General features: G+C 44.7%; 1 protein-coding gene across 1 annotated transcript in view; it reads left to right on the top strand.

Annotated features, from left to right (window-relative positions):
• Positions 1-27,112, top strand: part of pitpnab (phosphatidylinositol transfer protein, alpha b) — a gene marked incomplete at its 3' end in the record, with an annotated part of 93,699 nt that overhangs the window by 64,353 nt on the left and 2,234 nt on the right. The window contains exons 4-10 of the mRNA XM_084319796.1: positions 1,289-1,380; positions 10,879-10,886; positions 16,811-16,885; positions 17,894-17,977; positions 23,053-23,130; positions 25,778-25,888; positions 26,885-27,007. Coding sequence (XP_084175922.1) covers positions 1,289-1,380; positions 10,879-10,886; positions 16,811-16,885; positions 17,894-17,977; positions 23,053-23,130; positions 25,778-25,888; positions 26,885-27,007 — 571 coding nt within the window. The remainder of the gene's footprint in view (positions 1-1,288; positions 1,381-10,878; positions 10,887-16,810; positions 16,886-17,893; positions 17,978-23,052; positions 23,131-25,777; positions 25,889-26,884; positions 27,008-27,112) is intronic.

The raw sequence follows: 27,112 nt of genomic DNA, 5'->3' as shown, positions 1-27,112 counted from the left end.
CAACTATAACTAGGCGGCCATGCACCCTATAACACACTAAATCTACCACCTGCAGAGGTAAGACATCCTATAACACACTAAATCTACCACCTGCAGAGGTAAGACATCCTATAACACACAACATCTACCACCTGCAGAGGTAAGACATCCTATAACACACAACATCTACCACCTGCAGAGGTGAGACACCCTATAACACACTAAATCTACCACCTGCAGAGGTAAGACACCATATAACACACAACATCTACCACCTGCAGAGGTGAGACACCCTATAACACACTAAATCTACCACCTGCAGAGGTAAGACATCCTATAACACACTAAATCTACCACCTGCAGAGGTGAGACATCCTATAACACACAACATCTACCACCTGCAGAGGTAAGACATCCTATAACACACAACATCTACCACCTGCCAGAGGTAAGACACCCTATAACACACAACATCTACCACCTGCAGAGGTAAGACATCCTATAACACACTAAATCTACCACCTGCAGAGGTGAGACATCCTATAACACACAACATCTACCACCTGCAGAGGTAAGACACCCTATAACACACAACATCTACCACCTGCAGAGGTAAGACATCCTATAACACACTAAATCTACCACCTGCAGAGGTAAGACATCCTATAACACACTAAATCTATCACCTGCAGAGGTAAGACACCCTATAACACACATCTACCACCTGCAGAGGTAAGACATCCTATAACACACATCTACCACCTGCAGAGGTAAGACATCCTATAACACACAACATCTACCACCTGCAGAGGTAAGACATCCTATAACACACAACATCTACCACCTGCAGAGGTAAGACATCCTATAACACACAACATCTACCACCTGCAGAGGTAAGACATCCTATAGGTCGGGACAACACACACAATTGATCAATTCACTCACTCACATTTTCATAAAGAATGTGTGTGGATATTCACAAACCAAATAAATAATGCATCTATAAGTACACAACTGTTTAGCTAGCTGTATCCTTTTAACAAAGATATCTGTCAAAGAAATACAATAAGAGGTTTGGCGTTTTAACATTCAAAATCGACAAACTTTGAAGGCTAATATATCCCTTTCTAGATTTAGTGTCACAACCTCATAGGAAGTTGAAACTCCATAATCAACATAATTGGCAAGCTGGCTGCATCCTTGTTGCCTAGAAACGTAAGGTGAATACGCTAAGGATAGGATGGCAGAAATATATATATATTTTTTTAAGTATTACTATTTTCTTTTTTTTGTATCTTATCTCCTGTAGTAAAGTGCCGTCGTTTGTCAGAATGTTGGCTCCTGCATCAGCCCTCAACATCCACGAGAAAGCCTGGAACGCATACCCCTACTGTCGCACAGGTAACCATAGCAACACACACACACACACACACACACACACACACACACACACACACACACACACACACACACACACACACACCTACACACGCACACTCACACACACACGCACGCACGCACACACACAACACACACAACACACACACACACACACATTGACACACAAACTGACACCCATTGTGCATACAGCATCATGTTTCAGATATGTAAGAGTGAGCTGTCAATAAAAGTGAACTATGGTGACAGTTTACAAGACAAAATGTCACAACACTTAAAACCTGATAGTTACAGTAGATACCACATTTGATTCAGTAATGAATTACTGTCTTATGTGTAGTATTCAATGGCTGTGTAGCCTATAGCACACACATCTCTCCCTCTCTATGTCTCTCTTTCTCTGCCTCTAACACACCTTGAAGGAGTGGTTGAATAATTTACTGTATGTACAGAGAGAGGGGGGGGGGTTACTGGAGCTTTGCAGACTGAGATAATGAGATAACACACAGTGACACTGATCATTAGCTCCCACGCAAGAATGGACCCCCCCCCCCTACACATACATGTACATGCACATGCATGTGCAAACATACACACACACACACACACACACACACACGCACGCACGCACGCACGCACACACACACACACACACACACACACACACACACACACACACACACACACACACACACACACACACACACACTGACAAAGCTACTAAGCTCAGTGGTTAGTTTATGAGGGACAATTGTCTTGTACCAGGTTGTTATGTACTTCTGTAGTTCATTAGTGACGAGCACTGAGTTCTGCACTGCCCATATTATGGAAAAGATGATCTTGTGATTTTGCAAGGAGCAATTGTCTAGATTAACTTCAAAAATACATTTAATATTTCTATATATATTGTTGATGACAGTATCGTAAAAATACATACCTTTGCATGGATCCATGACAGTATACCTTCATATTGAATATATTAATATGAATCATCTGCCTGACTTAAAGATACTGTCATGTGTTTCTGATTCTAACGTTTTAAACTAATTTAAGTTGTATTAACGATAACACCCTGTGGGGTTATCAACTCACTAGTTTTAAGGCATTTGATATATTTCAATCCTCATTACCAGACGTCTGTCTAAAACCGCAGAGACACTGGTATCGAATCCAGCTGTCAGCGGTGCCTCCGGCTTGGCCGGTCGTCATACTGACACAATTGGTGGTGTCAGCGGGAGGGAAGCCGGTGGGTGGTAATCTGGTCATTGTAAACAGCGACTCATACAGGTCGGTCAGGGTGCCTGCACAGTGAGGAAGGGATCTGTTTGAGGTAGTGTGCCCTCCCACGCGTTACACTCACCCAATGAGAGTCCTCGCTGCCAGGTGAAAAGAGGCTGCTGGCTGTCTCCACATGTATCGGAGGAAGCATGTGATAGACTTCAGGGCTCCCTAGACCGGCAAGTAGGGGGAAATGCGCGCAACGACCAGGAAGGGGAGGGGGGAATTCGCATAACGACTAAATTGGGATGGGAGGAAAATACAAGAAAAATAGGAGGAGAAAAAGTGGAGAAAAAAAAGAAAGTTGTCTCCGCTATTTTAAGCAGCGTAGCAGCAGGTCACTGGGTTTCCCCATTCTAAAGATCAGTCAAGTAGTAATTCAATAAGTCTATGCCTGTCTGCCTGCTTTACATAGAAAGACCTTTGTCACTTGACCCTCCATCTGTTCTGTTGGATCGATCCATTTTCGTGAACCGTTCCAAACAGGCGGTACCAAAGACGTGCATGCTCAGTGCACTCCTGGCATTGCCCTTGACCAAGGTACTGGCATTACAACCAGAATGGGTCCCCGCCTGTCTGTGGCTGCCCACCGCTCCTTAGTGGGTCAAATGCAGAGCAACAATTCCCCCACAGTATAACGAAAGGTTATTTCATAACCTAGTTATATGAATACTGGCTGAGCGTCTCGCTCTGCTACTGAGATAACCTCTTATCTCCTCTCACCTAGCGTGCACACGAAACAAAAACAAATGCACCCACTTGCACGTGAGCGCGCCACCCCCATGCGTCCCTATATGACGCCGGAAGTGGTCACGCCTCACCCTTCCCAGTTCGATTTCCATAAGTGGAAAAAACACCCAAGGGACCTCAGGGCGCTAAGAGAGAGACGCTCAGCCAGTATTCATATAACTATGTTATGAAATAACCTTTCGTTATATCTCATTACTGGCCTCACGTCTCGCTCTGCTACTGAGATAAGGGGCAGAGCGGACGCGCGGCCCGACAAATGCACCCCCCGAGGGCCCGTAAGCCCCAGCCAGGAAGGAGGTATTGTGCGAAAAAGTGCGAAAAAAGGGGGAAACAGGTACCCCTGAACGCACAGCACAGGCGGAACCACGTGTGACACAGCACCCCGCGGTCCACACCCACACACCCCTGCTAGCCCACCTGATGGCGGGATTTGCAGAAGAGGTCCCGGACCTCAGGACCGCCTGGGAGACAGAACCCCCAGTCATGTCCATGAGGTAAAACCTAACGAAAGGACCCGGGGAGGACCAGGAGGCCGCAGCACAGATGTCCTCCACCGAGGCCCCCCCTAACAGGGCAGCAGAGGCCGCCACACCACGAGTGGAGTGCGCCCTGACGCCCCCGGGGGGGGACCTGTCCAGCCAACGTGTAGCAAAGGGGAATGCCCTCGCACAACCAATGTGACAGGCGCTGCTTGGATAGCGCCTTACCCGCGCGAGGGCCACCGTAACAAACAAACAGTTGATCGGAAGCCCTGAGACCCTGCGTCCGACTAAGGTAAACCCTCAGTGCACGGACAGGACACGACAGGTGAAGGCTCGCCTCCAACCCACTAGCGTGAGGAGGCGGATGAAACGCCTGAACCACAATACCCCTGGAGCGAAAAGAGCTCCGGATATTCCTCGGCACGAAGACTGGATTAGGCCTCAGAGTCGCACCGCTATCGGCCCGAATAGACAGGCACTCAGGCCGCACGAGAGAGCACACAGCTCACCCACGCGCTTAGCAGAGGTGACGGCCAAAAGGAATGCGGTCTTAACACATTCGGGGCCATTTGGATCCGTCTAATCCCACTCTATACGGCCAGCAAATCAAAACAAACTTTCATTGTGCGTGAGAGCTAAATCTATACTTTATAGTATTGCTATCTGTCCATTCTCATTGTCAATTGACACTATAAACCATCCCTTCAATATGCCTTATACAAATAATTTTTTCATCAATACGTTCCCATTTTATAGCGTCGTGAATATGAACTATATAGCAAAATGTTCTGGGGTATTTCCTGGAAGGCGAGTTACAAGACGCTAAGCTAATAACGTTAAATCGAATGGCGTTTCGGCCATAGACCAGCTAGAGATAAAAATCAAAATGCATTTGATCTGTCATGGTCCACCATGACTGCATGAAAGGGGGGGGGGGGGGGGCGGGGGACGTCGTTTCTGATTATTGATTACCAATAACGGCACTAGCCTCAGTAGCCTAATTCGCTGACCGGGTGGATGGCTATCAAAGCAAGGCCAGATTGAGCTGTAATTGATGTCAAATAGCTCTTACATGTGACCGGTTGGACTGCAAAAAGAATTTCCCAGTTATCGATCGCCACCTGGTAGATCCATATGTCCATTGGCTGATGATATATTCCTTTACTGCATACTGAATTCGGCGTCGCAAAAGGTATTCCAAGCTACATGCTACAGGCATAGCTTCAGGCTAGCAGGAAAATTCACTGCATGATGAAAAAAAACGTCATCCGTTCTGCCACAGGGAACACTGCATTATCGAGACAGCGCCCCTACGAGGATCTGGCCGGTAATGCACTTTTACGAATTCCAAGAGTAGGGTAAATCTGCAGTGCCGCAAGGTGACATTGAGTGGGATATTACAATGGAATAAAAGCCAAAACAACCTTGCCACGGACATTTCCGTGGTTGGCCCTCAACCGTTGGATCCGAAACACGGACATGTCCGTGGTTGGCCGGGAATGTGTTAAAGGACAGCCGATCCAATGGCGCCTGCTCAAGAGGCTCAAACGGGGCCTCCGACAACCGGCCCAGGACCAGTTGGAGGTCCCAACTCGGAGACAGAGAACGTTCCACAGGCTTGAGACGCCGAGCGCCAAGCAGGAAACGTTTCACGAGAGGGCGGCTGAACAATGTTCTGCCCCCACTCTCGACCATACACCACTTCCCAGCATAAGCCGCGGTAGTGGACGGAGCGCGCGCGTTCCGGATGGCGTTAACCACAGAAGAGTCAAGACGCATCCCCACCAGAGTCACTCTTTCAGTAGCCAAGCCTAGAGGCTGCCCCAGAACAGGAGGCAGAACAGAGTTCCGCGTGCCTGAGAGAGGGCCCGCGGTGACCACGGAACAGGCCACGGCAGGGCCACCAAAAGCTGAATCAGGGCCGGGAACCACACAGCTGAGCCCCGGCCCGGCGCGACCAGGATCAAAGTCCCGCACTCCTGACGTACCCGCCCCAACAGCTGAGCTATCAGGTGCATGGGGGGGAATGCGTACAGAATCCCGGGCGGCCACGGAATCGTTCCCTGACCTGTAGTCCCCACTCGTCAGGGTGAGGACCGCCCCGCGACATCACATCTGCACCCACATTCTCCCTGCCGGGGATGTGGAGAGCCCTCAGGCTGCGCAGATTGAGAAACGCCCATAGCCAGAGCTCGACCGCCGCCAGGTGCAGACGGGGGGAGCGTACTCCTCCCTGTCTGTCGATATACAACCCTGACATCGTGTTGTCGGTCCTGATCAAGACATGCTTGCCCACCACAAGGTGGCCGAGCCGTTTGAGGGCCAGAAGGACTGCCTTCAATTCCAACACATTGAAATGTAGTGCAGACCGGGCAGCATGGTCTTGCCAGCTGCCCCCTACTGCGTTGGCCCGACACGTCCCCCCCCCATCCCGTGAGGGAGGCATCGGTGAAGACCGTGACGTGTGACAGCCTGCTGCCCATAGGAGGGCCCCAGGCCCTCCCCAGAGGGTGAGGTCCCCCAGTACTGACATGGGAACCTTCAGCCGTTTCCACCTGTCTCTCACCGGGTTTATTTCCATACTGGAAAACCACCTCTGTATCCTCCTCATGAAGTGTGTGGCCAAGAGGGACCACAGAGTGAGCAGATGCCATCATATTGAGCAGGCGCATCACGGACAGCGCCGTAACCGTCTTAGGACGGAAGCTCCAGAGCCACGCCGAGAAAACCCACTCGCCGCCGCTCTGAGAGGGATGCCCATATAGACCTTGAGCTTAGAAATAAGCCCAAGTACTCCACCCGTTGACTGGGAAGAGGAGTACTCTACTTCCAGTCTACAGCAAAACCCAGGCTGGTGAGGAATCCCACCACCTGCCTGGTATGAGACCTGGCGATCTTCTCTGACCGGCCGAGGACCAGAACGTCGTCTAGGGTAGAATAAGATTCGTATCCCCTGACGACGCAGAGACCCCAGCGCGGTCTCCACGCACTTGGTGAAGATGCGAGGAGCCAGAGAGTAGCCGAATGGCAGCCTCTGGTACCCGTACGCTAAGCCCTGAAAGGAAGCGTAGGTATGTTCTAGGAGGGAAGATCGGGATGCGAATACGCGGCCTACAGATCTATGGAGGTGAACCAGTCCCCCACCTGACAGCGCTTAACAGGTGGGTGACGGTCAACATTCTGAACCTTCCATGGGACAGGTCCAGCATGGGTCTGACACCCCCCCCCCCTCTATTTCTCGGGCACCAGAGAATATCGGGAGGAAACGCCGCTCATCGTGTCCTCCCATGGGACCACGACGACGGCCTGCTTCGCCGCCAGAGAACGAATCTCCTCGGCCAGGGCTGTCACTGCCGCGGACTCTGATAATAGAGTCTGTACCAAACCCAAAAACGGAGGGCGGGGGTGTGTAAACTGTAACACAAGCACTGCCCTCGCATTCTCTTCATCCACACCGACATATGGCTACCACTGCAGCCATACGTGGTAAAAATTCCAAAGCGCCCCCGCCGCCAACTGCCGTTGGTCCGCTAGGAATCATAGATAGGTGGCCCGGTCCCTCCCGCTGTGTGTTGTCAACCCTTGTCTCGCCAACCGCGCGAGCAGGGAGTCTCGTGGAGCCGGGATATCGCACCCTGACTCTACCAACGAGGCAACCGCACCCACGGGGGGGACCCCGACAGAAGGGGCGGTCTGATACGGGGGGAGCGGCCATCACCCCTGGTGACATAGGCTCCCCCGCTGAGCATCTTCCCGGCTTAGCTCGCTGAGGACAGCCTGCTCTGCAGCTGGACATGCATGGTGTGTGGTCCTCACACTGCCCGATAGTGTGATATTACTACCACCCAAATTACATGTGCCTGCTGACCACCGCGGGATCGGGAATCCAGACGGGGGAGGCACTAACGTAATACCCGGCATGGCGAGGGCAGGGCTGGGGGGAACCCACGCTGCTACCTCCTGGGCCTAGAGTTACCCCTCTGACAAAATGTTTTAGATACAGGGAACCCTGCTCCGTCGACAGATACAACACCAGGCTCACCAAACACAGACGCAGGACGTGTGGTGTGGGAGCCGCTTGACAGCACAGCATTCTCATAGACAGACCCAGGCCTAGCTAGCAACTGGGTGTCAGCCCCTGTCTCCATGAGAAGCGAAATGTGGGCCCGCTTGCTCTTCACTGGAAGAACGCGGCCTGCAGCCAAAGGGAACATATCAGAGCCCTGTGTCCCGTAGTGTAGTGGGGGGGAGTAACCGGAGAGCATGCTAGACACAGCTAGATGGCAACGGTTTTTTAGGGCGTGCCCATCTAATATAGCCGATCCCTCGGGCCGCAGAGGCTGTCGGCCTTGTGATCACCTGTTTTCTTTGTGTCCAGGGTATCTCAGGCAGGGGAAACATGGCCGCTGGCCGGGGACCTTGCCGCAGCCGCTGGCGAGGTCGTGCTCTCACCTCTGGCTGCGCGGTGTGGGGCAGCATGGGGCCCAGGTCAAATACCGCCCGCGCCTCCGTGGACAGACCAAGGTCCACCCACGAAGAGGGGAGCCCTGAGAAGGACCTCTCCCTTCCTCAAGGGGAGATTGCTCCAACCAAAGATGCCTGTGAACAACCGTTGACAGCATCCTAGCCCTCCCTGCCGTTATAGCTTGCGGCTAGGTCAAAAGCTGAATAACCTCAAAACCTTGCGTGATGGTTTTGACGTCGGCTGGCCCTAAGGCCCCACCACCGACACCATTTTTGACAGAAAAACAGCCAATTGAGCAATGTTGCCAGTCGCTGCTAAATTCTGTACCGCGGCGGTATAGGCTTCATCAGCCCACCAGCCACCTGCCGGGCCGACTCGCCTCATGGCGTCGGCCGGGCGGGACACCGTTCCACCATGTCAGGGCAAAGGACTGATGCCACCTGCTTCACTAAGCACGGAACACCAGTGGTGGCTGCAGACCAAAGTCTACTACTAGTGAAGCACTGCCTCACTAGTAGTCATGTAACAACCTCCACTGCGGTGTGCACCCATGAAGGGATAAATGAACGAAAACTCTATTAACACATTGCAGAATGGGCTAGCCCAATACACACAATTGTTAAGGGGATGCAGACCAGAGAAAACGTTAGTCCTGTCCACATCAGGGACCCCCATTTTCAATTCATAGATTCACAAAAAGTACACCTGCCCTGAGCATCAGCCCATCCACCCATGTAAAGGGTAAATAAGCCCCCGTTAAACCCCCAACATTAGACACAGATTGACCGTCAGCATGAATGGTTAAGAGGAGGGAAGACAGTAAAGACAGCCCTCGGCGGGGTACATGGGAACGGCGCCTCCCAACATTGTAGCATTAGCATTAGCTGCACGCGCTAGGATACTTGGAAAACATTCAAAAGAGTCATGTTTTCCCAAATATCCCGCCCCCCCGCGCCAATACATCACTCGGTCGTCTCACGAGACAACGAGCAGTATTACTCATGCTAGTATCAATGCCTGATAGCGCAGGCCCTACCGGTGCACGACTTAGCTCGACTGCTAACCGTCCCGCGACGTCCCTCGGTCCGCTGTCACGAGACGAGGAAAACCCAGGACAGGACCGCTGTGCTGTTAGGATGTGCCGAGAAAGTTCCGGGGGCTGGTGAACTTCTGGCGAATACCCAACATTGTGTAATTTCTCCCTATGATTCATAACAGCTAGTTTCACGAAGTGCACTGCTACTTCCGTGTTGGAAACTAAATGAGGAAGGGTGAGGCGTGACCACTTCCGGCGTCATATAGGGACGCATGGGGGTGGCACGGCCACGTGCAAGTGGGTGCATTTGTTTTTGTTTCGTGTGCACGCTAGGTGCGAGGAGATAAGAGGTTATCTCAGTAGCAGAGCGAGACGCGAGGCCAGTAATGAGATATAACTTAACTTAACCCTTTCACTACCACACAACAGAAGGTTAACCTTTCACTACCACACTACAGACAAAGTGTGGTAGTGAAAGGGTTAACCTTCTGTAGTGTGGTTGTGAAAGGGTTAACCCCTTGTCGTGTGGCAGTGAAAGGGTTAATTGACCTAATAAACTGCCCACTGGCTGTTCATGGTGGCTTACCGAGCTGAGACTCATACTGTACCACATGGTTGCAGTGTCACAGGTTTGAATCCAGCCCTTGGCGTTTGTTGCATATTATTCCTCCTCTCTCTCCCCCATACCAGTATTTCCTGTCGCTATCGATTTAGATCGATACATTGATTCGAAAAGCAACGATTCCATTCAGTCGATGCAACGTACATTTATCGATTCAGATTGTTAATATATTGTAAAACAAATAGTTCATTAAACTGTTAGTTAGTTAAGCTTTTTTTAATGTATAGTTTCAAAACTATTAAATGTCACTGAATCAAATAAAATCGTTGGGTGTCATAGCTAAATTAATTTGACATTGCAAAATATTGGATTGTCACCTTAAGAATTGAAATAGTATTGTATTGCCTGAGGTTTACACCCCTACTAGCTGGTACAGCAGAAATGCCCTAAAAAGAAAACAAATTATAAACTGGTCACTGAGTATACCGTTTGATTGTTTTAAACATCATTTTCTATTGTAGACTACATCCGTACATCAGTAGTGTGTCAGTTGACTGTGGGTAGTATTATCTAGACTTTCAGTTTACCATCTGTCAACAGAGTAGTTTCAACAGACTTTCAACTAATGCTAACGGGTTACGGTTATGGTTATGGTAAGGTAGACATTTAGAAACAAGCTTGGCCAACAGGTTGACGAGCCGACTGACAGAAGTGACCGACACACTATTGATAAGATGAACCATTGTCTACTTTGGACTATCAAAATAAAGTGCTACCAATAGTTTATCTTAACGATGACGTACTGTTTTAACACTAACGCTGTTGGCACTGCAGTCACAGTAACAAATGCTCCTCGACTGTGTTTCATCTCAAATGACGGTGTGTTTTTTCCCCCTCTCTTTTTCTGTCGTCTCTTTTGGATCTGCAGTTATCACTGTAAGTATCATTCCCTCTCTCTCATACTGTACATCTAATGTCAGTTACTTTTCAGGATGAAAGGTTTCTGACTGTAAGCGCATTTGAAATGCTGGTCATTCTGTCCTTCCTTGTACAATGTAAAGTTGTAAACAGTAAAGGATTCTTTGCTGGGTTTAGAGTGGCATATAAATATTTATCGTTTTCATGGAATAACATGATTGGATGAAAACAACGACCCTTTGATTAAAGGCCCAGTCTGATTTTCTTTTTCTTTTCAATATGGGATATATTCACAACATACATTCTCAAATGGTTTGATCTGTAGATGGAAATGACAACATGTGGAACTTCTTCTTTAACATCGGAATATAGATCTGATATTTCTCCAGTGTCTATAAACATTACCAACATAAACAAACCTTTGGGTAGAGAATGAAACCATGTCTCCATTCTTATTTCTTATTGTCGGTGCTTACAACTGGATCACAGATTGGGCCTTTAAATCCACTTCACGGTCACAATGGGAGATGTAGATAGTCAGGAGTCAGCCTCGAGACATGGATCTTTGCAAACTGTAACTCAACGTGTAACTCAATACTAGGACTATGTTCCTGTAAGGTTTTATATATTTGTCTGTAGATGCAGAGGAACGAACAGACTCATGGACATGTCTTGACTGCAAACGAAAGTCGAGAAAGAAATTCTATCTGCTCCCCTGAAATAAGAGGAGAGCAGGAACTGTCAGACAGACACCAGCACTGTGTGTGTGTGTGTGTGTGTGTGTGTGTGTGTGTGTGTGTGTGTGTGTGTGTGTGTGTGTGTGTGTGTGTGTGTGTGTGTGTGTGTGTGTGTGTGTGTGTGTGTGTGTGTGTGTGTGTGTGTGTGTGTGTGTGTGTGTGTGTGTGTGTGTGTGTGTGTGTGTGTGTGTGTGTATATATAATGTCTGTGTGTGTGTGTGTGTGTGTGTGTGTGTGTGTGTGTGTGTGTGTATCAGTGTGTGTGTGTATCAGTGTGTGTGTGTATCAGTGTGTGTACTGCAGTGTTGTAGTACTCAAGACCACATTTTGCAGCTCTCGGCCTCGACTTGGACTTGACCGCAGTCTTACTCTGTCTTGACTCAGGCCCCGTTTAGACGAGCGTTTTGTGAACAGAAACCGCAAAAGTCATCTTGCGGTTTCACTTTTAATTTTACGTTTAGACGAGCGTTTTGGAGTGGAATTCTCCGTGCAGACGACGCTGTAACGACGGAGACCCGCTGTCACACGATTGGCGCATATGTCACATGACGTGCTGTGAAGACCCGCCCTACTCTGCCTCTGATTCGCAGACTGTGGATGGGGAATGTGATTGCACCAAAGCAGAGTCACTCACAGACAGTGGGTCCACTCACGCCGCGGGACAGATTCTTGTGTATTTAACCCTTTCACTGCCACACGACAGCCGGTTGTAAAGGGGTAACCTTCTGTCGTGTGGCAGTGAAAGGGTTAAAAGTACTGCCAATGTAGCCTTCAGGTGATCTCCGTTGATATAAGTCAGACATACTTGCTTTGTTTACGTCTCGGCTACTGGCGCATACCTGCTACCTGTGACGTAAGCAGTACGCGCGACCAGAGCCGTGACAAACCTTTCGTCATCGTTTTATCAGATTTATACGTTTTAACAGTTTAGACGAGAGCGCAAAGCTTTTGCGTTTCTAGGAATTCCACCCTGGAAGGTAGTCTCACTTTTTTGCGGTTTCACCCCGTAAAAACGCTGTTTCCGTATAAACGAAAGGCACATCCGAAAAAATATTTTTGCGGATTCACCTGCTAGCGTTTTCGTCTAAACGGGGCCTCAGTCTCTGACAAAGAGGTCAACACCACAACTGCAGTGACACATTGTTACCTGCCGGGGCTTTATTTATTTTCTAATGTTCTACTGTGATCGGATGTAAATCTTCCCCCTTCGATCGCAACCAAATCCCTCCTAGTTTACAGCTTGTTCCAATTGCACATCTGAGTGAGAGAGTATACATTAGAGAGAAAGAGAGTGAGACTGCTACCTCCTAATCCTACAGCTTGTTCAAGTCTGCTCACTGATAGACAGCCTACATTATAGATAGATAGATAGAGTGAAAGAGAGAAATACGTGAGCCATTCTGTTTGTGATAGATTTATTAGGTACTGCAATTATTGGCTTTATTGGCATAACCACATAATCTTATAAACCTATCGAAAGATGTCCATATCTTACTGCTTCTTCTCATCCCCCTTTCTATCTCCATTTGCTATTATAATGCTGTGTTGTGAATTTAAAATAAATATTGATAAGATTCTTCGAAAAATCCCTTTTAGTTACTAGAGCAAGATAGATACTGCAATTATTCCCTCTTGGCATACGTTTATAAATCTATTGATAAATGTCCTTATCTTACCAAACTGCATGGAGAGAGCAGTGTTATTCCCTCTTTACTGACATAATTAGCAAACAGTGAATCTAAACATTCCCCTAGTTTCCCGCTTGTTTTCATCCTGCTGGAGTTTAAAGTGCTGCTGCAAGAGGAGAAGAGGAGAAACACATCAAGGACACAAGATGAGAGCCAAGTATCTCCTCTCTCCATCTGGTAGAAACACATCAAGAACACAGATGAGAGCCAAGTATCTCCTCTCTCCACCTGGTAGAAACACATCAAGAACACAGATGAGAGCCACATGTCCCTCTCTCCACCTGGTAGAAACACACCAAGGACACAGATGAGAGCCAAGTGTCCTCTCTCCATCTGGTAGAAACACACCAAGGACACAGATGAGAGCCACATGTCCCTCTCTCCACCTGGTAGAAACACATCAAGGACACAGATTGATTGATTGATTGATTGATTGATTGATTGATTGATTGATTGATTGATTGATTGACAGATGAGAGCCACATGTCCCTCTCTTCACCTGGTAGAAACACACCAAGGACACAGATGAGAGCCACATGTCTCCTCTCTCCACCTGGTAGAAACACATCAAGGACACAGATTGATTGATTGATTGATTGATTGATTGATTGATTGATTGATTGATTGATTGACAGATGAGAGCCACATGTCCCTCTCTCAATCTGGTAGAAACACACCAAGGACACAGATGAGAGCCAAGTGTCCTCTCATAAAAGTAATGTAACAAGTAGTGTAATAAATTACCCTCGCTAGGGAGTAATGTGTAAAGTAATATGTGTTACTTTTGAGAGAAGTAACAAGTAATATGTAATACATTACTTTTTTGGAATAATGACCCCCAACACTGCTTATTAGACTTAGACTCAGACTTGACACACTCTCTTGTCTCTCTTGGTCTGGTCTCTGTCTCGGTTTAGATGGTCTCTGTGGCATATTGACTATAAGTGTGGAACGTGGTCGTGTGACGGGGCACACGTGATGGACATCACCCAGGGAGAGGGCACACACCTGAGAGAGCAGCCGGAAGTCACGGACACAGAGCTACCTGTAACCATGAGTGAGAATAAAAGAAAGCGCGTCTGAATAATACAACATCGTCTGGTTGTTATAAAGCCTGCAGAACAAAAACGACTCTAGACTACAACACTGGTGTACTGTGTGTGTGTGTGTGTGTGTGTGTGTGTGTGTGTGTGTGTGTGTGTGTGTGTGTGTGTGTGTGTGTGTGTGTGTCTGTTTGTGTCTAATGCCCTATTTTATTATTGCGTCACTATGGGAGCAGAGGGCGTTTGCTGCCACATGAGAGTTGTGTTGAAATGAAATTATGTGTGTGTGCGTGTGTGTGTGTGTGTGTGTGTGTGTGTGTGTGTGTGTGTGTGTGCGTGTGTGTGTGTGTGTGTGTGTGTGTGCGTGCGTGTGTGTGTGTGTGTGTGTGTGTGTGTGTGTGTGTGTGTGCGTGTGTGTGTGTGTGTGTGTGTGTGCGTGTGTGTGTGTGCGTGTGTGTGTGTCTGTTTGTGTCTAATGCCCTATTTTATTATTGCGTCACTATGGGAGCAGAGGGCGTTTTGCTGCCACATGAGAGTTGTGTTGAAATGAAATTATGAAAAATGTTCTTCATTTCAGCTGAAGCGATGGTGAAATCAATACTAGATAAAGGTCATAGCTAAGGGTGGCGATACCTTCTGGGCGACATGGTAGATAAAGTGAGACGGAGGGGAGACTATACAGTTGAATGTATCTGGGCAACAGGAGGTTAACTTACCACGCAATCAGCATACAGGTGTCATGATTAATCGTTTGAATGTAATAAAATTACAAAAGATGATCGAGTAAGATGCATCAAAACATTTCATTGGTGGCAGTTACATGTTGTCTGATGGAAACAGAAAAGAAGATTGTTTTAGCTGCTGAAATAGGTCCCAAGGAGGCCAAAATTGGGCATGGAGGTCAAGTGTGTGTGTGTGTGTGTGTGTGTGTGTGTGTGTGTGTGTGTGTGTGTGTGTGTGTGTGTGTGTGTGTGTGTGTGTGTGTGTGTGTGTGTGTGTGTGTGTGTGTGTGTGTGTGTGTGTGTGTGTGTGTGTGTGTGTGTGTGTGTGTGTGTGTGTGTGTGTGTGTGTGTGTGTGTTCATGTATATTGTATAGTAGTGTACACAAGACCCAGTGCCTCATCCGTAGCTTAACACTGTATTGCACTATCGCAGGACCTTAGCATGTCTTTTACCATGCTTTTTTTTACTTTATGTACATTATACCTGTTATGTCTTATTCTTATTACTTACTTTATTACACAATCGCTGCGGGCACGACCACCCGCATTTCACTGTATGCCTTGTATGCCGTGACAAATAAAACTCTTGACTTGACTTGACAAAAGGGGCTTGGCAATGGGAGTGGCCTATCACAAAAAGTTATTGCGAATTTGTGCCTGTTTCATTCAGAAGCACTAAGAAATGCTCTAAAAAGACCCCGTTAATGTGCATGGTTTGATTCACTTGATTCCAGTGTGCATTCATGGAAAAAATAAAACACAAGTAGATGAAAAATGTCAGGCTTTTGTTCTATGACAATTAATCGATCAGTTGCACCGATTAATCAATAACATAATTGTTGGATGAATCGATTATTTAAATAATCATTAGTGGCATCTCTCAGTACAAACCTGTTCAGACATCTGCTTGTCCAGCGCTGCCAAAAAGAATGGTGCCCAAAATGGTGCCCAGCGACCAGCGTGTCACCAGCCTAAGCCTTTTTCCTTCACCAAACAGCTGTTGTAAAAGCTAAAAATACCACACACATTCATTCATCATTCTGATTAGGTGATTGACTGCCCTTTCGCCATGAAACGTTTTGCTTGCATACTGTATCTACAAAATAGTGAAACAGGACAAAAGTGAGTGTTTCTTGTCTGGGACGTGGCTAGATTCTATCAAAGCAGAGGATATCTTTGAACATCGATAATCTTTATCTTAGGGTGACGTGGTCTTAAAGGGGCACACCAACATTATAGGAAATGTGCGTACTGTCTTCTCCAGAGTCAGACAAGAAGATAGATACCAATTTCCTCTCTGTGCGTTCAGTAGAAAGCTATCTGGCTGCAAGCTAGCCTAGCTTAGCACAAATGAATGGAAGCAGATACGGACCAGCTAGCCTAGCTGTTGGCCAAAAACACCTCTCCCGGAGTTTTAAGCGAGGCTAGTGGTCCGTATTTGCATTAATTTGTGCTAAGCTAGGCTAGCTTCAGTAGCATGTATAGCCGGATAGCTTTCTACTGAATGCTCAGAGAAATTGGCATCTAATCATTTGGTCTGACTCTGGAGAACACCATTTGTTTAAAGTGTTCCTTTAAAGTTAGGGTTAAGGTAAGGGTTAGCCTTCTAGGTTCAACAACTTCTCAGGTGAAAATGACGACGAGTTCCGTCCTCTGCTTCTATAGGATCCGGCTGCTAGCTTCCTGTATGTGCTGAAGTGTTATCGCTCTCTCTTCTCTTCTCTCAGGATGATCTCTCTCTTTCCTCTGCAGAACGAATACATGAAAGAGAACTTCCTGATCAAAATAGAGACGTGGCATAAACCCGACATGGGACACCAAGAAAACGTGAGCCGCGACCGGGAGGAGTGTGTGTGTGTGTGTGTGTGTGTGTGTGTGCGTGTGCGCGTGTGTGTGTGTGTGTGTGTGTGTGTGTGTGTGTGTGTGTGTGTGTGTGTGTGTGTGTGTGTGTGTGTGTGTGTGTGTGTGTGTGTGCGCGTGCGTGCGCGTGTTTGCGTGTGCGTGTGTGTGTGTGTGTGTGTGTGTGTGTGTGTGTCTTTCTGTATAGACATTTACGTTTACATGTAGTCATTTAGCTGATGCTTTTACCTAAAGCAACTTACAAATTGTGTACAGCAAGTCAACAGGAGAGTTATACCTCTGGCGGCTAAGTGTAAGTGGTATTGTCCGTCTTGCAGTGCCGAACTTGAGGGCTTCACTCTGAGTGCATAGTAGTATAGACATATTAGCATAGTAGCTAGTAGTATAGTAGATAGTAGTATAGACATAATTAGCATAGTAGGTAGTAGTATATGCATAGTAGTATAGTACATAGTAGATAGTAGTATAGACATAGTAGCATAGTACATAGTAGGTAGTGGTATAGGCATAGTAGCATAGTACACAGTAGGTAGTAGTATAGACAAGTAGCATAGTACATAATAGTAGAATTCTTTTTTTATTCAGATATATTGATTGAAAATGTGTGTTTTTAGAAAAAAAATTGCGGGTTCGTTTGACCTGTCCTGACTGCGGTGGGAAGTTCGTTCTACCATTGTTCACATGCTTTGTTTCAAGGATCCTGAAGAGGAGTGTGTCTCAGGCAGCCGGAAGATGCAGAACGTAGGGATCCTGAGGGTCTGTAGTTACAGATCATTGGTAGGAGGGAGCCATACCCCTCATTGCACTGAATGTCAGGCTGTGTGACCTTTCCATAAACCTTCTAAATGGGCCGAAGTTTATTTCCTGTTGCAAATATCAATAGCTGACAGGAAATACACATGGGCCCAAGCTGTTCCCCTAGCAACAGGATTCCAGTGAAAAGGTCCATAACCGTTCCTTATGCTGTGTCCGCAGGTGCACGGTCTAGACCCAGATACCTGGAAGAAGGTGGATGTGGTCTACATCGACATCGCAGACCGGCGTCAGGTGGAGCCAAAGGTGAACATTCTAGCTGGAGATTCACAATGTTGTCTGTCAGTGATTCTCAACGTGAGCTCCAGGGACCCCCGGGGGTCCTCAAGAGGGTTTCAGTGGGTCCCCAGAAAAACAAAAGGGAGAATAGTTACATTTCACTATACCGGTAATTTATTTCACTAGAAATTAGCCCAATGAGAGAATGTACAAGAGTGACTGTCTGATAGTTGGTTCATGTTCGCCACTGTTATCTCCTCAACTGCAGTACAGACAGCTTGCGTCTATAATAGACCTTGTATTTAATCAACGTCATCACAAAGTTTTGCTAAAAGCAGTCGAGTTCTGCCCCAGCCTAGTCTATAGGAGATATATCAGGGTAGACGGAAAACCACTGACTTAAAACTCTTATAGGAGATTTCAGGGTAGAGGGCTCAAACCACTGACTTAAAACTGATAGGAGATATGTCAGAGTAGAGGGCTCAAACCACTGACTTAAAACTAGGCCTGTCAGTTTATCATGTTAATTAGATTGATTAATTAATTACACAGCAAATTATCGCGTTATGAAAATTAACTAAAAATTAATTAAATTTTTCTCATTCATTCCATAAGAACGTAGAATACACATTTACAGAAATTTTTTTATATGGTCCATTTGCATGTTCTTGGTATCTGATTATAGGGACATCTATGGATCTCAGGGAATGTATTCCCAGTGTCAGAAATACTGTGTCTGTTACTAGGTTTGAGTAAATTGTAATGAACCAAATGAGAATATCAATTAATTTTGTTTTATCTTTGACTGTGAATAACACTATGCTCAAATTGACCAGACCTGAAAAATCTAAGCAAATGAATAGATGGAAGATGATTAAACAGAAGGTTTTGTAGATACAGTACTGAATTCTGCCATCCGGAAACATGCAATTTGAAATATGATTATAGAATATAGAATATCAGGCATAAAATGGTTATGCGATTAAAATGTGATTAATTAGATTAATTAATTACACATCCTGTAATTAATTAGATACATTTTTTTAATCGCCTGACAGCACTACTTAAAACTGATAGGAGATATGTCAGAGTAGAGGGCTCAAACCACTGACTTAAAAAAAACGTTGATAGGATATACGTATGTCAGGGTAGAGGGCTCAAACTACTGACTTAAAACGGTTAGAAGCAAAACTATCCAGCTTTGTGGAAGTTGCTTACCCATTCACAAAGTCCTGGGCCCTCATTTATCAATGCTGCGTACGCACAGATATGTGCGTAAACCGTGCGTACGATCATTTCTAAGCAAAGTGTGGGATTTATCAATAATGTACGTGTGCTTGAGATTGTGCGTTTATCTACGCACAGCTCCGACCGTGCGTACATATGCACCAAGCGGTAGAATATGAAAACTTCAACAGACTGGATAAGCTTCCATGCATTAGTTTCAACACTGACGTGTTCGGTATACCCTTGCAAGGTCTTAATCTAACTTGAAAAAACCTCAACGAAAAAAGGCATTTATTTTGCAGTATATGGCAAACACAAGCGCAAAATAGTGGTTACGAGTTTGTATTCTCCATTGGGTTGCACAGGTATAGCAATGTGCTTCAGCGACTCGTTCATTTCAGTCATTACAGTGCAAATGTCGGTTTAGCTTATTTCTGTCAATGTGCTGGTTCTGTAGGACTGGGTCAGTCAACATCCTTGACTCCCGGCGCACCGAAGATAGTCTGCATGCTCCCTCCTCCTCAGCGGAGTTGTCTGTGAAATTGACAACTTAATTGGATTTATTTATTCTCAAAAAATATCTATAATCATACAATTAAATATTGTTTAAAATAAAAAGCTAAATACTATTATTCTGTGTGTCATGTTTCCAAATAAGATTGTTCACAACGTGAAATGCTGTATACGTTCAATTTGTTGGTTTATTGTTGTTTATTGTTTAAAAGGGATCCCCATTAGCTGCCACCTAAGTGGCGAGCTAGTCTTCCTGGGGTCCACACAGAAAGACAACAAAAACACAAAACATAACAATACATGAGATACATATGACAATCACAATTCACTTAATTAACAATGATCATCTAAAAACAGTAAAACATTGTAGACATCATTATAAACATCAGAATATTTTGCTCACATATTTAAGTAGTGCATTCTCAGGTGGTATTTGAAAGACACTTTGCTATTGAATTTACTTATGTTCAGTGGGCAGTTATTCCAATGATTGATGGCACGATAAACAACCGTCCTCTTTAAAGCATTTAATTTTGGACATGGTAACAATCTGTTCATCATCGGCTGACCTAGTAAAATAAGAATGAACCTGACTGCATCTGACAATTTGTTTGTATAAGAAAACAGGTTGAGACGAAAAGACAGTGTTCCTGAAAAATTTAACTGTGTTGAAAACCAGCCTATTCTCTACCGTTAACCATGAGAGTTGACGGTGCATAGTTATAGTGTTTGTTCTCATGGAACAATGTAAGACTAACCTCGCAGCTCTGTTCTGGGCAGTTTGCAATTTATTTAGTTGACCTTTGGATGGACCATACTGGTGCACAATAATCCAGGTGACATAAAATTTAAGATTTCGCCACCTGTCCCACAATGTATGTAGGGACATAAGAAAGACATTTCCTCACCATGGTTTGTTAGACCTTCTTGATCAATCTCGCTCTCACTGAAGTTTCTCATAGTTCGCTTAGTCCATTATTCCACATTCCATGGGGGTGTTCATTACCTATATGGTTAATTAGGGGCGGTTCTGTATGAAAATGCTTACAATCGTGCACAAGCATAGACGGTAAGAACAATTGGTATTTATCAACATGGAGTGTGCATACGACCTGTGCATGCACGGTTGATAAATCCCGATTTTTCTTTGCGTAGAGACATTCTAAATTCCGTGCGCAGGAATGAAAATAGAACACTTTCTACGCATTATTGATAAATGAGGGCCCTGATCTTTGGTGTTCAATGCCTTTGCATACCTGGTTAAACGATAACATTTCATTGATGTTCAGTTGTATTCCCAATACACATCATCATTGTTTACAAACTGTAAAAGGGGCTATTGGTGGTCTCAATCTGAAATCAATAACAAACACAGGCCTTGCGGTCCAGAATTGACCACACATGGTTGCTGGTCATTGATCATGGGAATAAGCTACATCTTGACTGACTGTTGTTGATGGTAAAAGATGTAGAGCCAATATTATCAGGGACTTATTAGGGAGTGTTATTTAGTTAGTTAAACTATATTTTATACCACAGTTAGTTCAAACCCCACATTGTGATTGGCTAAGATACCTTACAAGGAATGCCAAAATATAATGATAATGCACTCGTAACATAGCAAATCCTGATTCCAACAGTGCCAAAGTCTCACCTGGTGTCTGGTGTATTACTGCTTACTGTACATAATGTTCGTCTTGGTTTTTGAAGGGACAATCCACCCTAAAACAGAATTTACATTGTGCTATCTCAGTGATCTTGGAATAGTTGAGTCAATATCTATAAACAACTGTCTCCCTAAAGCTGGAAATCTGAGCATCAAGCCTGGAATTTGTGATGTCATCACGTGACACTTTTTTAGACTTGGCCCATTGAAGTAGTGACCGATTTTGTGGGTTTATAAATTTTTGTTTGAAATATTACGCCCAAATTGAGTTTTATTTAAATGTAGGGTTTAGAACACTTGATCGGAACATCACCATGGGTACCGTCATAGTGTCCATTCCATGTTCCATTATGGTCTGCAGTGCAGCCCCAGGATCAACACCACCACTAGAGTTCTGTCTCTCTGGTGTTCAGCTTAAAAGAACAGAGTCCAGAGTCAGACAAGAAGATAGACCAATTGCCTCTGTGCGTTCAGTAGAAAGCTATCCGGCTACAAGCTAGCCTAGCTAGCCTAGCTTAGCACAAATTAATAGAAGCGGATAGGGACCAGCTACAGGGGCGGATTTAGGATTGTAGGAGATCCGGGGCTTAGCCCTTTATTTTTAATTATTATTATTATTTTTTTGGCAGGCAAGGGGTGTTTTTTTTTATTTATTTAATGAACCTGTACGTGCAATTTCCTGCAATATAGAGCCTTCAATCTTGACCAATAAAGCTGCTCTTTTCACTATAAAACTCAGTTAACCATAACGTAGTTATGGTTAGATTTATATATTGGGGGGGGATATATCATATTTTTCATATAATCAAAAAGTGGTGGAGCAAGATCATACCTTTGCTCCCCCAAGTTCAATAGTGGGAGAGCAGAGATGCTCCGAATGCTCTTATGGCCAGGCGTCTATGATTCACTGATACAAAGTAAAATAGTGCAGTGCAATAAAATAGTTAGTAAAATAGAATAAAATAATGCAATAGTGCATTGCAATAAAATAGTTATCATCGTATTTTTTCGGGAGGCCGGTAAGGAGTGCATTACAGTAGTTGAGTTGGCTTGAGATAAAGGCATGGATCTGGTTTTCAGCGTCCTTTTGATTTATAAATGGCCGTACTTTAGCTATGTTTCTAAGGTGGAAGAAATTACGTTTTTTGTCAACTTGTTGATTGTGATTTAAAGCTTAGGTCTGAGTCTACCATAACACCAAGACTTAACTCACTCAAATACAGTTAGCAGCTGGATAGACCACAGATGGAAATTAGCCTCTGCTAAATCTGGTGCAAACATATTTTCATGTAACAATGATGAATTGTAAAAAAAAAAAAAAAAAAAAAACATTTTTTTTTTTTTATAAATAGATTCGGGGCTTTTCAGAATACATTCGGGGCTTGAGCCCAAGTAGCCACCCCCTAGCCCTGACCAGTTAGTCTAGCTGTTGGTCGAAAACTCCTCTCCTAGAGTTTTAAGCTAATAGGCTAGTGGTCCGTATCCGCTTCCATTCATTTGTGCTAAGCTAGGCTAGCTTGTAGCCGTCTACTGAAACTGAAACTGAGCTGTACAATATATATAATAATATATAATATAGACATAACTCAGTGTTTAATGTTAGCAGACAGTGGAGACGTCCAGAATTGCCGATATTCATCTCATGTCCCTTGTCCTTGTCTATCATCCATGGTCTTTTCCCTTCCTCTCCTCCCAGGACTACAAACCCGAGGAGGATCCCTCCAAGTATAAATCAGTGAAGACGGGCCGAGGCCCTCTAGGACCTGACTGGAAGGTACAGTGGTGTGTTACATTTAAATAGAACTGCCTCAGAACACAAAAGATGAGTTGTAATGTTTGGGTCCCATTATAGTTTATGACAAAATCTCTCTTCAATATCTATCGGCTACAGACCATTCATAGCGGTCTATTTCATATGCATGGTTAAGATATTTGCTCGATCATGCCTGGCGAACTTGAGCAAAAGCCGTAATGCGATCCTAGCGTAAGGGGGAAATCGACATATTGTTTGTTAGGTCATTTAATCAAGGATTGTGCGATATTGCTAAAACATAATATGAGAATATTTGATGGAATTACTTATTTGACAGTATTTGTTTTCTAGAATTCAGGTGACACATGCATGATTTATTGTTATGCAGCTTTATATATCGAAGGCTTGGAGCAAATAGGGTGTAAGTGACACCTCGGGCGAAAATGAGTTTTATATATAATTTTAAAGCTCTTGATGAGCTCTATCAAATGGTAAAAAGATAAGTTCACTATAAATTTAACTTTTTCAAATAAAGGCTGAAAACATAAAGGCGTAAGTGGAAACATTCAATTGAGTTTGGCGCAAAAAAGGCGTAAGTGCATTGAGCTTGGTGCACAAAAGGCGTAAGTGTAGGTCAAGTGCATTTACGCCTTTAGTGCAATGACAATTCATACAAGAGCTGCACTTAAGCCCTTTAGTGCAGAAAAATTGCACACTTTAGGCAAAGAAGACAAAAGTACACTGCAGAACAAGTCTTACTGCATATAATTGGAGAATTTGATATACCCACAGATGATGAAGTGAAAAACATTATTCTGATGGTGAGGAAATGGCTGTATAATGGCAACATTGAGTATTAAATGATAAATCTGAAAACAAATATTGACCAAATGCATAATTTTCTCATGCTGATTGTTATCTATCTAGATAGCACTAGCTTCTAACTAAACAGCTATCAATATTTTGTTTACCATACAAGCTAGCTGTCTAGTTAGCTTGCGCTAGCTCACTCTAATTAGCTTGCTAGCTATGTTGATTGATTGATTGATTGAAAACTTTATTAACAGATTGCAAGGTTAACCGTGTGGTAGTGCGGCAGTGAAAGGGTTAAGGTTGAAGACTGAATGCTAGAGACTGTAGCAGCCAATCAACTATAGATGTAGGCATTGAGGCACAAAGAAGTTATGCTTAATTCAAACATTTTAACTGTGAGCATGACACATCTTTAATAACATGGGGTTACTTACATGGGGTTGACTGAATTGATATAATTAAATAATAATAGTAATGGTACAAACTGTTTTTAAATATATATTCATATACAACAATTCAAACATTTAAACTGAGAATGACAGTCAATAACATGGGGTTCCTGGGGTTGCTTACATGGGGTTAACGAAATTTAGATAAGTAAAGACATACATAAAGTAATGGTACAAAATGTTTTAAAATATATAATATATACAATGTTGTTAATGATGTTCAAAAATAAACAAAATACTTATTTTGGCTTGTTACTTTGTCACTGTTCCAGTATCACATATTTTCTGAATGTCACTTACGCCCTAAGAACAAAGAAAAAGTAATAAAATGTTGACTCAAAAAAGGCGTAAGTGACATTTTGGCTCAAATGTAATATATATATATATTAAAAAAAAAATTATATTTGTTTATATGAATTCCTTTTAGCCTAATCTCTAAAAGTGTAGATGGCTCAAATATGTTGTTGTTATTGAAATAATTACAATCAATGAAAGGTTTGTTTTTGCCCTCTTGTAAAATTCTGAAAATGTCACTTACGCCCCTTTTGCTCCAAGCCCTCGATATATAGAGCTGTTCCACTAACATTCCATGTCCATGTCATACATTCTTTATACTGTGGATGTACAGTACTAGTACTGCTGGAATGGACTATTCTTTATATTTCTAGTACTGAAAATATATAGTACAAGCAAAGTATAATGGAGGTCAATGATTGGCTGAAAGTGATTGTGTGAACAGGAAACTGAGTAGCTAGGTTAGTTTGTGCCTTGGCAGTTGGACTCACGCTCTACTGGAAAGCTAGAAGAAGCCATATGAAGGAAAGTTATATGTAATCATTATGTATAAATCGTGTTTCAAGGGCTGTGACTGATAGTGTTATAAAGCAGAGCAGTATTTATCTTACTACCTTTGTTTATCTTTACCGCTTCCTGGTCACAAAGTCCAATCAGCGCCAGCCAGAGATGTTTTAGCCAATGGGATGCAGCCAAGGAAACATCTGTTCCTTGTACGTGCCCACACGTGAAACAGAGGGTGCTTGTTGTTATTGAGATGAATATCAGCGGATTACAGGATCAATGCACACAAAGTGCACAGTGACTTTCAAAAAGAGTGAATGGCCTAGATTCAGGTCTCGTAGAGTGTTTTTCCACCCCCTACATTACAACATGAATGACTGTGAATGACATTTAAAAATGTAGGCTGAGATCTACTAAAGTATACACTGTATACACTTCAATTTGTTGAAGACAGGGGCAATCTTTGCTAATGGCGGTAAGTAAAAATTAGACTGGTGTGGTCCTTTAACAGTAAAAGGTAAAAATGTCATCAGGGTTCTCCCAGGCTGCCACACTTATATTCTGTCATGGCATTAACATTCTGCTATGGATATTATATGTTCTTGCAGAAAGAACTTCCCAAGAAGACGGACTGCCCGCACATGTGTGCCTACAAACTGGTCACGGTCAAATTCAAGTGGTGGGGCTTGCAGAACAAAGTGGAGAACTTCATTCAGAAGGTTTGGACACTATCTGGACGCATGTCTGCTTGGCCACTTGGTGATCGTTATGGCAACCAGTAAAGACAGACAGACAGACAGACAGACAGACAGACAGACAGACAGACAGACAGACAGACAGACAGACAGACAGACAGACAGGCAGGCAGGCAGGCAGGCAGGCAGGCAGGCAGGCAGGCAGGCAGGCAGGCAGGCAGGCAGGCAGACAGACAGACAGGCAGGCAGGCAGGCAGGCAGGCAGGCAGGCAGACAGACAGACAGACAGGCAGGCAGGCAGGCAGGCAGGCAGGCAGGCAGGCAGGCAGGCAGGCAGACAGACAGACAGACAGACAGACAGACAGACAGACAGACAGGCAGGCAGGCAGACAGGCAGGCAGGCAGGCAGGCAGGCAGGCAGGCAGGCAGACAGGCAGGCAGGCAGGCAGGCAGGCAGGCAGGCAGGCAGGCAGGCAGGCAGGCAGGCAGACAGACAGACAGACAGACAGACAGACAGACAGACAGACAGACAGACAGACAGACAGACAGACAGACAGACAGACAGACAGACAGACAAATAGATAGATAGATAGATAGATAGACTGACTGACTGACTGACTGACTGACTGACTGACTGACTGACTGACTGACTGACTGACTGACTGACTGACTGACTGACTGACTGACTGACTGACTTGCAGTCTTGATAGAGGAAAAGTACTGCTCACCACTTTACATTAAGCACTGACATCTAGTGGTCACATGGAGGTAATACATGGGGAAATCATCCTCCAAATCTGATATCCATATTGTTGTCTATTTTATCTTTTCTGTAATTTATGTTTTCACTGAATCATATGCTGACCTCTTCATAAATGTGTTCTTATTGTTTAGATAAGTCTGTAGCTTTTAAAGTTATATATACAGTATATAATATATAAAATACACAATATTAAAGCTTTTTCTATTGTTATCCAAGTGTTGCTCATTATTTCCCCTCCCATTTCCCTTGTCTTTCAGCAAGAGAAACGTTTGTTCACTAACTTTCACCGTCAGCTGTTTTGTTGGATCGACAAGTGGATTGAGTTGACCATGGAGGACATCCGCCGTATGGAGGAGCAGACACGCAAGGAGCTAGATGAGGTGAGAGAAGAGGAGGAGGGAGGAGGAGAGAAGAGGAGAAGGAGATATGAGCTAGATGAAGTGAGAGGAGGAGAGAGGAGGAGGAGAGATGAGCTAGATGAGGTG

Source organism: Notolepis coatsorum (genome assembly GCF_963971535.1).
Source record: "Notolepis coatsorum genome assembly, chromosome: 8".
Taxonomy (NCBI): domain Eukaryota; kingdom Metazoa; phylum Chordata; class Actinopteri; order Aulopiformes; family Paralepididae; genus Notolepis; species Notolepis coatsorum.
This window is presented reverse-complemented; position numbering and strand designations above follow the sequence as displayed.